The 12,964-nt window shown below is 37.3% G+C and overlaps 1 protein-coding gene across 5 annotated transcripts in view; it reads left to right on the top strand.

Moving 5' to 3' along the window:
- CCDC171 (coiled-coil domain containing 171) overlaps nt 1-12,964 on the top strand; it is a 165,358-nt gene that overhangs the window by 29,431 nt on the left and 122,963 nt on the right. For all 5 annotated transcript variants that reach the window (XM_079330440.1, XM_079330442.1, XM_079330441.1 and 2 more), the window contains 2 exons: nt 8,783-8,875; nt 10,118-10,278. In XM_079330440.1, coding sequence (XP_079186566.1) covers nt 8,783-8,875; nt 10,118-10,278 — 254 coding nt within the window. The remainder of the gene's footprint in view (nt 1-8,782; nt 8,876-10,117; nt 10,279-12,964) is intronic.

Raw genomic sequence — 12,964 nt, 5'->3', positions numbered from 1 at the left:
CTGCCCCCATTTTTGTGTATTTTTATTCTTTTTTTCTTCAAATATTTATCAGGTGTTATCCATCAGTGATTACTCTGATCATAGTTGAAAAGAGAATTCTGGTATCCGGGGTTAGAAATTAAGGGAAAGAATAATGATAAGTTTCTGTGGACTTTTCAGTTGAAAGATAGCTGTTGCTGCACTGTCTAAACTGCTAGCTTTCCAGTTTGCAGTGATACCAATGTGTTCTATAGATTTGGAGTGCTTCTGAAGTAGAAAACACAGTGTGCCAGAAAAATTGAGATTGACAACTTCAGATATCGTTCTGCCTTTTTAGCCTGAGAATCAGTAGCCAAATGAATTATTTTTCTATTGCTATTGAACTCATCAAGATAATACTGTTTATGACAATTTTCCAGAACCAGTGTCTTTTGTTTTAGCTTTTAGGTCAATTGCTAATGAAATTCTTGGGAAATATATGAAAAAGAGAAGACAAGAAAACTTGTCATATAAAAATAGTTTCTAGTGATGTATCCAACCATCCAACCAAAAAGATGGGTGGGAAAGTGATTTTGCAATGAGAACATGGACTTTTCCACAGGAAACGAAATTATTCGTTTATAAATGTCAAACTCTTTGCCTTGTTCCTATAAATGTAATGATTTTCTGTTACATTTTAACATGTGTGAGGCTGCCAGTCCTTAGTAAGCTAAAGCTCAAGGTCTCTAAAATTTTTTAATTCTTATGAGGCCTGAAAAATGTTCTATAACTTGGTACATTTAATTTCTGAGACTGAGTATATTGTTGTATTTCTGAGTCTTCTAGTTTCCATTTAAAGACTATTCCCCTAGCTTTCACGTTGCCTTTTCTGCTTCCCTTGCCTCCACTATATATATTGGCATACAGTGCTAAACATGTGCTTGTATTAGGTTTGTAGTGCTGCTAGGATGCAAAGATGACTTTGAGAATGGTTCATTTCTGTATTGGTATGAGGTGTATGTATGTGCAATACTTGAAGGCTGTGGGCTTATTTCTCGCTCTCTTATGTTAGTGAAACATGAAATTTAGATTGCAACCAAAAACAAAACTAACCCCTCCCAAATCTGCAAACATACATTCTGGGTTTTTTCTCTTTATGAACTGCATTGTAAGTAAATTCTGTTTCTCATCAGAAGGACTTGCAAAAGATCCAAGCAGTGCAAGAAAGAGCACATTCCTTATCTTTTGACTGTTAAATTGTTTGTCTTCTATGACTACATGCTCCTTGACAGCTTACTCCTACTTAATCTGCTTTCTAGAGTCTCCAGAATGCATAACTGTCATCCAGGAATTCTAACTGCTGTGACTGTCATATATTAGTTACTACGTGTTTGGTACATAGTATACTTATGTATATATATATGTATATATCTAAAGAGGTATACTTTCTCTAGATAAAAATATATAGTACCACATACTTAGAAGATTCTAAATACTACAGGTTTTGTAGTAGGAGCTCTCTGGTGGCTCCAGAGTTATATTTCTTGAGTGACAAGCTCATTCAAGAATATGTGATGACTTCTGCAAAGTGTTAGAGAGTGTCCCTTACAACATCCTTGTCTCTAGAATGGAGAGATATGGATTTGATGATTGCAATACTTGGTATATAAAGAATTGACTGAATGGTTACCCTGAAAGCATTATAGTTGATGACTTGATGTCCAAGTGGAGAGCAGTCATCAACCAGGGATTGATACTGGGACTAGTGCTTTTTAACATCTTTGTTAGTGGGATCAAGTGCACCCACAGCAAATTTGCTGACAACGTCAAGCTTTGTGGGGCAGTTGATATATGCCATGCAGGGGGACCTTGATAGGCTTGAGAGGTAAGTCTGTGCAAACCTCTTGACCTTCAGCAAGGCCAAGTACAGTGTCCTACCCCTGCCCCAAGGAAATCCCAATTACAAATACAGGCTGGGCAGAGAATGGAGTGAGGTCTGTGGGGAAGGACCTGGGGGTGCTGATGGGGATGGGACTCATCTGCATCTTGGGATGCATCCAAAGCAGCATGGCCAGCAGGGTGAGGGAGGGAATTCTGCCCCTCTGCTCTGCTCTGCTCTGGTGACACCCCACCTGCAGTGTTGCATCTAACTCTAGGATCCCAGCATAAGCAGCCGATGGACCTGTTGGAGTAAGTCCATAGGAGGGAGTGCCTCAAAGATGATCAGGGGCCTGGTGCATCTGTCCAGTAAAAAGACAGACTGAGAGAAGAAGAAGAAGACAGTCTGGAGGAGAGAAGGCTCTGGGGACACCTTAGAGCAGCCTTCCAGTACCAACAGGGGCCTACAAAAAGCTGGAGAAAGACTTTTTACAAGGTCGTTTAGTGATAGAACAAGGGGGAATGGCTTTAAACTGAGAGTAGGTTTAGATTTGATATTATGAAGAATTCTCCTACTATGAGGGTGGTGAAGCAGTGGAGCTAGCTGCCTGTAGAAATTGTAGATACTCCATCCCTGGCAGGGTCCAAGGCCAAGTTGGATGGGGCTTTGAGAGAGATGGCTTAGTGGAAGGTGATCTTTAGTGTTCTTTGTCACACAAACTGTTCTATGATTCTACACTAATGGACTTAAAAGAGAAGCTTCCTCTTCATAATCTCCTGTGTCATGATATTATTGAAGTACAATTTGAGGACTGGTTAGTCTTATCTTACTTTCAGACCAAGGTTATTTCAATAGTGTTTTATGTAGTGCTTTCAAGGTGTTTGCAACAAGTCATGTGAGTCTTGTGTATGTGCTGGTATAAAGTCACAGTGTCAGTTCATGTTCATCTTTACTATCTACTGAGTGTGAGAACCAAAAGAGACATCTTCTCCCTGCAAGGGACTTTAGAAAGGGAGTGCAGCTTAGATGGCTTCTCCCGCTGCAACTCAGTAGCAGGTTGGACTGGACTTGAATTTTATCCAAAGGCAGCCAAACTGTATTTTTTCAGCAGTCCTAGTTGTTTTTACACTTTCTTTAACCTGAAGTCAAGCATATGGCTTATCTTGTAGCTCCCATGTCAGTGTAATTGTTTGTCCAGTGTCATGCAAGTCAAGCATGGCTATTCTGTCACTGACAAAAGTGCAGGAAATATGTACTTACTAAATGAGAGGGTTAGTCACATTTTCAGGCTGAAAGAGCATTCACTTCAGTGGTTAAGAATTGTTTGTATTTAAGTAACTTTATAGTTACTAAAGGTTGTTTATTTTCCGGACAGGAGATGGCTCCACCTTACCATAATCAAGACGTAACAAAGTTTCTAACACTAGGTGGAAGTGGTCAGTACATCTCCCATAGAAGTGTTTAGACCCCCTGGTTTGAGCTTTGAACCATACGGAAATGTTTTAAGTAGGAAAATTATCTCAGTCTGAATATGGAAACACACAGACAGAACGGTTGAATGTTGATCCAGGTGTGAGGTACATGGGTGTCATCTTCACTTAGTGGTTGCACCTAAGCCTTTGTTAAGTGTAAATATTCTGATGACTGAAACATCTTGCAGAAGGGGTTTAAATAGAAGCAGAAAAGAGAAAAATTACTTCCATTATTTTATCTAAGCTTATTAAGTGTTGCAAATGAATCTTTCTATTTTTTCCCCTACTGTTTGCGTATCTGATAAAGGGTATTTTTTGTAAATGTAAATGTCAGACTGCAAACGTGGTATTGCACAATGTGTCATGTAGTCGCACTAAATTAAGACTTTCAGTTTGGAATACGCCAGAAGTCTCAAATATTGCAGTACTTCAAGCAAGTGTTAGAGACAAAAAAGTGCAAGCCACACGGACAGTTTGGAAAATGGTATTGCAGACTGTAAGCATGCAGAAAAAGTCTCCACATTAGCATTGATATGCGATGTGTTGCTGAAAAAAGTGACTGAACTGTAAGAGGTTAAACATTAAGCATGTTTGCCCACAAGTTTGAATATTGGCATTGAATTTTTCTTGGTCACTTTTATTTACTCTTTCTCAAAAGACAAAATTCTCTGTGCTATCATGGAAACTGAGCCCAGCGATCTTTGTTCTTTAAATTAAGGCTGAAATCAAACAGCTTCAATATCTAAGGAAACTTCAGAAATTCCATGAATTTGTATCTGCTATCTTAAGATGTCTGCCTTCATATGTCTTGTTAGGTGCACATGAAAGTAACTAGAGACTGAATCTTTTAGAATAACCAGTGTTTTCTATGTTGGATGAGCAAACGCTTTGTAATCAGTGGAGAGCTCTCTTTTTGGTCCATCTTTGGGATGGATTTAGACCAGACAAGAAGCTTTCCATGTTAAACCAGTATGTATGTACATTTGATTCCCAGATACAAGCCTATGATTTGGATATCTTTGGCCTGCAACCATACTCTAGATGGCTTTCACACTGCTTTTTTGTAGAAAGGCATTGTGTGAAATTTTCAGATATGCTTCTGTAAGGATACTGATTCTCACCTTTAATTTGATTCAACATGTCTAACACGTTTCTGATCACAGTGTCTTTCTGTTCATCAGACAGAAAACCAGAACTCCTTCCTGTTTCTGTTTTTGGAACTTTTACTATGGTTTTAGGGATTAGATTCATCCCTGACGTTTTTCTTCTACTCACAGAATGTGTAAGTAGATTGTTCTCACTGGTGGAGTATGCGCTTCTCATTGTGAAGTGCTTATAAGTGTCAGTAGAACTTGTTTGAACCTTTATCAGCAAAATAGAATAGATTTTCCTATATGGCATTCTGTTGCAGCTGTGTTCTTCCCAACTGAGTCTTCAGACTAAGCTTCAAATACAGGTGCATGTCCTATGGCTGATGTGCAGTTTGACAGACTGAAATACCAAGATTCTTTTCCTTAGAGCAAATCTGAGCTAATCTGAATTTCTTTCTATTAATAGCTCTGTATTGATTAGCCATGCTTAAGTGGTAGTGGCTGGTGTGATATCTTTCATGAAATTTGAGGGTTTTTCCTGACTAATTTCTCAATGATTTGCTGGCATCTCTGACTTGATTAAAATTTTCTAGAGGTGTGGTGGATCGTAAGCTTTAGCGGAGCAGAGGATAAAGAATATTCAGTGCTTCACAGTGTGCATCAACATGTCTTCCTCAATTCACATCTGTAGTTTTTCTGCAAGCTCTTTTAAGCATCCAGTGTTCTGGGTATAGTATATAGACTGGTAAAATAAGATTAAGGTTTGCCTGAGTAATCTTCTGAGACTTTCAGAAAGAACACAATTTACTCTTCATCTTTTTCTTCTAATAATACAAAAAATCAGTGGTAGTTCTCTTGGATTTCTGACAGTGACTTATCTTGAATGAAAAGATTTGTTTCTTTCCCTGGCTCTTTTTTTTTTTTTTTTGAGTTACAGTGAACTAATTTAAACAAGTTTGTAAAAATCAAAATTGTAACAAACTTCTGAGGCAAAGGTTTAAAGAATCAAACTCTAGAAGAAGAGAAACTTCAAAAGCAAGAATAGGGCATTGATGTGTTTAACTTTAGGGAGAAACACTGGTTTTGAAAAAGTTACTTCGTTTCATGCCTTTATGTAGGGATATGATGTGTAAGATGACATTTACATGTCAAAGTTTAATTTTTTATTTCTAATACAGTTTTTTTGTGTATACTGTTTTGAATCTATTTGAATGCTTTATGTTGGATACCTGTCAGGTATATCTGGCTCTTCTTTGGTTATGAAGATCATAACTCTTTTCCAGTAGGCTAGATACACTGCCCTGTTTGTAAAAAGGAGCTGTTTCTCTTACTGTAGAGTTCATCAGAGATGTCTGTGGCTGAAATGCTAATTTTTTACCAGTGCTTTTTTTCTTTATAGGCATGCTAATTCTACAAGTTAATTCTTCAGTGACTTTTGGTGATGCTAGCAAAGGCAACATCTACTAATGATACTGTTTAAATGGAATTACTCTTACTTCAGACATCAAAAGAGTGATATGTTGCCGCTTCTTACAGATGTCTGTCTGCTCCTGCCTTCTTCACTTACTGTCCCAGGATTTTCTTAGGACTGAGGCTTTTGTATTTCTGGGAGTTTGTGTTTCCTTCAGACCACATGGCTTGTCCTTGCATTTAGCATCCATCATATTAGCTCAAGAAGACAGACTTTTCTTTTAGAACTATACAAGAGCTGATACTTGTATATTCCGTTTGAGACAATTTTTTTGCCAATTTTTAATTTTTAAGATGCCATTGTTCAAGCTACTAATTGTTATTTCAGTTTTTACTTTTCATCTTGAGACTGAAAAAATATAACAGTTTTAGGGGCTTCCATTTGAGAGGATAAGTTAACCATTTTGATTGTGTTTTGCATCTCAGTTTTCAGCTGGAGTGAGGCTGAGATGAAGGTGGTCAGGAAATAAAATAAGACTTAGAAGTCAAATTCAGTACAGAGCTTGTGAATTAATATGTTGTGCCTGGAAACTTTACTCTCAGTATAATTTTTTTAATTTCAGTGTTTGCTGTAATAATGGACATGTAAACAAGCCAGTCAGCCGAAGACAGAAAAGTATCTTTGCTCTTTAGGGTATGCAGTGAAATATTCTCAGTGAAGCTTCCATTTCTTAATTTAATTTTTTTAAAATTATATTTTCCTCTCTGAATGTTATAATGGATACCTTCCTCTGTTTCCTTTGTCCTCTGTCAAACTTAAAATAGAATTATTTTTCAGGCAGACTTTTAAATGTATTAAAAATAAGTGAAATCCAAAACACTTGTATTTATTATTGACTTTTAATAGGCTGGCAGTATTTTTGAGTAAAACTATCGTCTTAACAGATGTTCATCTGTGGGAGAATGCTAACGAGTCCTTCAAAACTGAAGCAGGATGTGGTTTGCAAATTCTCTATTCAGGGCAAAGGGTATTAGGAGCTGATGTTTGTAAGGAACAATACCTAGCAAATATAAAGTGTCTTAGTCAAGCTATTTTTTACAGAGTCACAGAATGGGTAAGGTTGGAATGAACCACAGTGAGTCATCTGGTCCAGCCTCCCTGCTCAAGCAGGGTCATCCCAGAGCACGTGGCACTGGATCATGTCGGTTCTTGAATGTCTTCAGTGAGGGAGACTCCACAGCCTCTCCAGGCAATCTGTGCCAGTGCTTGGTCACTGCACAGTAAAAAACTTCTCCCCCATGTTCAGGTGGAGCTTCCTGTGTGTCAGTTTGTGCTCTTTGCTTTTTATGCTGCTGCCTGGTGCAACTGAGCAGAGCCTGGATCCATCCACTGACACTCTCCCCTCTGATACTCACAGACTTTGATGAGGTCCCCTCTCAGCCATCTCTGCTCAGGGCTGAACAGGCCCAGCTCCCTCAGCCTTTCCTCCCAAGAGAGATGCTCCTGTGCTCACGTCATCTTTGTCACCCTCTCCTGGACCAGCTCCAGCAGCTCTGTGTCTCTCGTGTGCTGAAGAGCCCAGAACTGGACACAGCACTCCAGAGGTGCCTCACCAGGGCTGAGAGGGGCAGGATCACCTCCTGTGACCTGCTGACAATGCTCTCCCCAGTCCCCCCAGGACACCATTGGCCTTCTTGGCCACCAGGGCACACTGCTGGCTCATGGACAGCTTGCTGTCCGCCAGGAACCCCAGGTCCTTCTCCTCAGAGCTGCCTTCCAGCAGGTCAGCCCCAGGCTGTGCTGGTGGCTGGGGTTGTTCCTGCCCAGGTACAGGGCCCTGCATTGCCCTGGTTGAATTTCAAACAGTTCCTTTGTGCCATGTCCCCACCCTGCCCAGGCCCTTCTGAAGGGCTGCAGGGTCCTCTGGGCTATGGCCACTGCTCCCAGCTCTGTCCATCCATGAACCTGCTGAGGAGGCACCTGCCCCTTCACCCACCTCACCATGGAGAAGTTACACAATGCCAGGCCCACTATTGAATGTGAGGTCGCCACTTGTGACAGGCCTGCAGCCAGGCCCTGTGCCACTGATAACAATCCTCTGGGATCTGCCATTCAGACAGTTCTCAGTCTGCCTCACTGTCCCCTCATCCAGGCCTTTCTTCCTGGGTTTGCCTGTGAGGTTGTTGTGGGAGACAGTGCCAAAAGCCTTGCTGAAATCCTGGCAGAGCAATATCCACTGCTCTTTCCACATCCATCCAGATAGTTGTATCATAGAGAGCAATCAGATTGTCTAAGCATGATTTCCCTTTACTGAATCCATGCCAACTTCTCTGATCACTTTCGTTGCTCTCTGTGTTGATAGAGATGGTATCCAGAAGGAGGTTCTCCATCACTTTTCCAGGGATTGAGGCTTGACTGGCCAGTAGTTTCCTGGGTCCTTCTTACCTTTTTTGAAGACATTCTAAATTATGAGAATAATGTTAGCAATATAAAAGTATAGTGGCAGTGTTTGTGATTTTTTGAAGTAAATATATGAAGCAGAAAAACTTTCAAGGAATCTTCTCTGTGCATCATGTCTCATTTATGAAATGGTAGATGCTCTATTGATACTTTAGTGTATTTCAGGACATACAAGATATAGTTATGTTGCCTCAAGTGCACAAATAGTGGGGCAATAGGAAGAATATTTAACTTGGTTTGTTTGCTTTCTGACCCTAGCTGATTATAAAAAATGCAGCACTAACATAATGCTGCATCAATTTACTTAGCTAAATAGAAAATATTAATTTAATAATCTATATATGTAAATCATGTTGTTTTATATGGTTCTTCCTGTGAGTTGTCACAGTTTCAAAGTCATTCAGATATATCAGGTTGATGTATGGAATTCCAATATACTTAATGAATTGAATAAACTTAGTGTCATAATATCATCTCTCAGAACTTAAATATCTTCAAAATATACTTTTAGGCAGCAGCAGCGAAAACAAAGAAACTTGAAGAAAGCATTGAAGCAGAGAGAGCAGCACATTTAGCATCCAATTTCACTTCAGAGATTCTTCAGGTAAACTTTTTGTTAAATATTTAATAGAAGCTTACAGTGAAACAGTTGAGAACGTTGTGAAGGTACAATGCTCCAAAAATATGAGGCACACTTGCTCCAGTAAGAAACCTAAACAGATTTATTACAGTCAAAATCGTAAAAGCAAATACATAAAAGGACAGAAGAGATCTGCTTTTCAGGAAACTTTAAAGTTATTGGAATAAATAATAAAATAAGATGTCAGATTTGTAAGTGTGAGAATTCCCACTAGCATTAAAACAGTTAGGGAAAATGAAATGTTTCACAATAGTTAAATACTATACTACTGTTTAAATATCCTGCCCTGTATCTTCTGAATGGCTGCTTAGAGCAATTTGATGATACAGTGCATACATGCAACTTTTCTAGGAGTGAGAGCATAATGCATCCTGAAACTGCAGTTTCAAACACAATTTCACAGAGTACATTCCAGCTCCAAAATGATGATACTTGCAATTACCAGTAAAGATTGATTATATGAATAAATCTGGTATATATACTTGAAGATTAAATGTTTGTATTTTTAAACTGTATGACACACATTTGGATTCGGTAAAATAATTATGTTTTTTAAAAAAAAAGTTTGAAAACACAAAATTATGATTGCTTAGTAATATCATATTAGTTAACAAATTTACTGGACTTCTGAAAAACTAAGCAAAAAAGAAAGGAATTTGGTATCTTTTTTTCCCTATTTTCAGTGTAACAAAAGTAAGCATTGCCATTCTTCAGTCAGTTTTTTTCTTTTTTTCATGATCTTCTGTATGTGCAGACATTTAAATTTTAAATATGATAATTAAACTAGTAGAAAAGATTTAATTTGCTTAATTTCCTCTCTATTTCTGCAACATACAAAGAAAGTAAGAGGATAACATTCCTTATACCTAGAGAAAGTGTAGCCTTTATTGTTAGTCCCACACTTCATGAGTCTATTTAAAAACTAGAATTTCCCTAGAAAGCTTCAGTATTAGTAAGAAAATGTTCAGACACCTCCAAATGAGAACAGAAGGAACTTTTCATCATCATATCTCTTTGTCTCTGGTTTGAACTTTATGTATTCTTATATTTTCACATTTGTTGAGTGTTTTTTACATATGTATATGCTTTTATACTAAATTAATAGAATGTACTCTACTTTAAAGCAGAACAGACCATGGAACAGCACTAATGATCATGTTAGTGTTTCCTAATTTGCTTTAATTGCTTTTTGGTCACTTGGTGTAGTTAAGAATTCGAGAACTTGAAGAAGCTGTGCATGTGGAAAAGGACAGACGAGAAGAAGCCCTTTCAGACTTAGAAATGATCAAGAAAGAGTTCAAAAGGTTAGAATATGCATATGAGATGGAAAAACACAGCGCCCAAGAGAACTTGGAAAAACTCAATGTGTAAGTTTCCCTTTAAATTGATTGTAAAATGCCAGTAGACAGCTTGATTATCACTTACAGTTTATATAGTTTTCAGTCAGTATAAAACAAATAAATCTGATGCAATTTCTGATGCAAACCAACCTGAAGTTCAGGACCTGGTATTCCATTAATAGCAGGTCCATATCAGTAACCATATGGGTGGGTAAAGAAAATAGCTGATCTGTTACTGATTATTTGCTGAAGGAAAAATGTTGGAAGTGGTAGTTATGGCAGGGTTCTGTCTCCTGTTTGTTTGGGGGGAGTGTAGGAAAGCACACATGGCAAGGCTAGAACAGATTTTTTTCTTCTGTATACACTTACATTATTATGAAAATATTATTTTTCACTTCAGTAAGCTAGATCAATCCTTAAGACTGCTGCTGAGAAGTTGAGTATCATTTACAGTGGTGAATTTTCATTTTCAGCTTTTGAATACTTGTGAAAAATGTTAACTAGCTAACAAAAATAGAAGGGATGAAGTGTATGAGAGCAGGTGAAATTGCCTGGGATTCCTTTCCTGCTCAGCACAATCTACTGTGTCCATGATAATAGATGTTTTTTGGAAGAAAGGTTTTGCTATATTCCCTGGGAAGATATAGGACACACTGTACTGAGTCTTCTTCCTTGGCTGAATGAGGTTTATATCGGGGTGAGAAAATGTCACGCAGAACAATGGTGTTGGAAGACAGGAAACTGAGGAGGAGGTGAAATAAAGGATAGTAGTTAATGAAATTTAGGAGAAGAGGGGGATTAAGAAGATATAAAGTGGGTGACACACAGTGGGGTTGTGGGGAGCGACTCGAGGTACTAGAATGAGATGGAAAAGACAGAGTTTGCACCTCTCAGTCTAGCATTATGGGGGTACATATGCACATAAAAGTATTATATATGTATTATATATGTATTTATGTACATATGTACATAAAAGTATTTGTGGTGACTTGTTCTGACAAGCAGAAACTCCCTACAAAAAAGGAATTTTGTGACCTGAGTGTTTGTACATTCATGCTTACAGAGATGTTTTTAGTAATTTGTTGAAACTGTGTTTAGAGGTCTTTGTGAAAAAAAGGTCAAAAGAGGCCTGATGTGCATTTAGGTAAACCAGAGTCACATTAAAAAGTTAAAACTTTTTTCTTAAAGAAAAAGATACAACTTCTATGATAAAAATTTGTGGAATACATTAGGATAGTAATCTAAAATGATTCTTCATGAAGATTGCAGTCTTCACAGCTGTGAAACTGAGTAAGTATATTTCAAGTTCTAAAATAACATCAGTTAATTAAACTGTAATCTCATCTGGCCTGGTTCTTTTTACTTTGAGCATGGGTTTTCTGTCAGTAAATACATAATGCTAACCTGATACTTAGTTCTTTGCCTTTCCTTGAACTGGAGAAGGCCTAGACCATTGATTTGACATTTTATTCCATTTTTTTGTTTTAAAAAACCTACTTTGTTTGCAAACCAGCCTTCTTTGAGCCATTTGATCAGTAGTTTTGCATAACAGGCTACTTTATTGAGTTTTTCTTGTATGTAACTTTTTATTCTTACAGAGCATATGGACTATTTTTTGGGGGTTTTTTCAGCTTGGTTTTCTTAGTTTTTAATTTGGTGTAGTGGTTTCTTTCTTTTCCCTCTGGTAGGTTCCTGTATTTGAGAAAATACAGAAAAATACATGTTACAAAAGTTTTCTTGAACTAGTGTTCTTCCAGTGTTTGTTCTTGAATCATTTCTTCACTTGTTCCAAGACCTGGTATTCCAAAGTTTGTCTTTGTATTGATGTTAGAACAGAAAAATTGATCATCCCCAGTGAAATATGGGGCTTTTTAGTTTGGAAGGTTTTTTTTTTTTTTTTTTTTTGACTAATGCTTGTTAAACCGTTGTAGTTTTCAGTCTAGAAAAAGCTATCCTGTCTTGTCAACATGGCTGCCATAACATGGCCTTCTGTAATCTGTCATGGGGCTATTAGTATGAATATATTCTGGGAAGCAATAGATGACAATAAAATATTAGCTAATTAGCAACATTTTTAATATAACTTTAACATCTGCTTAGGTATTTTCCAAATCATTAGAATTTTACAAGTTTTATCACAAGATCTGTTTTTAAATTTTTATATTTATAAATTTGGTTAAAAACATGAACATCTACAAGTAGCAGCTTTTCAGTTAAGTTTCTTGGGAAACTCTTCAAGACGTTCTTCTGTATTAGGTTATTTGGACCAACATAACAATAATGGTTAGATGTTGAGTTGTATTGTGCGTTCAATTACATTTGGTTCCTTGTGAAAGTCTTTTATCTAGATGTATGAAGATATTTCTTTGAGAATTGAAGGTGTTTATGTCTAGGATAATTTTGATCCACAGAAGTTGCATCTTTGAAAAATGTTATCATCAAAATGTAAAATAAGAGTTTTTTAGAGAGTATATTTCTTTTTTTTGGAATTACTGAAGGAAATACCTGAATAAGTCTATTTTTTGTATTTAAGACTGTGAAATACAATTTTAAAGATATGGTAAGATATGCTTTAGGAATTTCAATAGTAGTGCTTACAGAGAAGTAAATACTTGTGTTACTAAAATGCAAGATGAACCTTAAAAAGCCTTTCCTTTTTGCTCTGAACAATTATGTTCAGTGTTTCCTTTTCAGGAAGGCAATTTGCCCTATC

Source organism: Erithacus rubecula (assembly GCF_903797595.1).
Source record: "Erithacus rubecula genome assembly, chromosome: Z".
In the NCBI taxonomy this organism is placed as follows: Eukaryota; Metazoa; Chordata; class Aves; order Passeriformes; family Muscicapidae; genus Erithacus; species Erithacus rubecula.
This window is presented reverse-complemented; position numbering and strand designations above follow the sequence as displayed.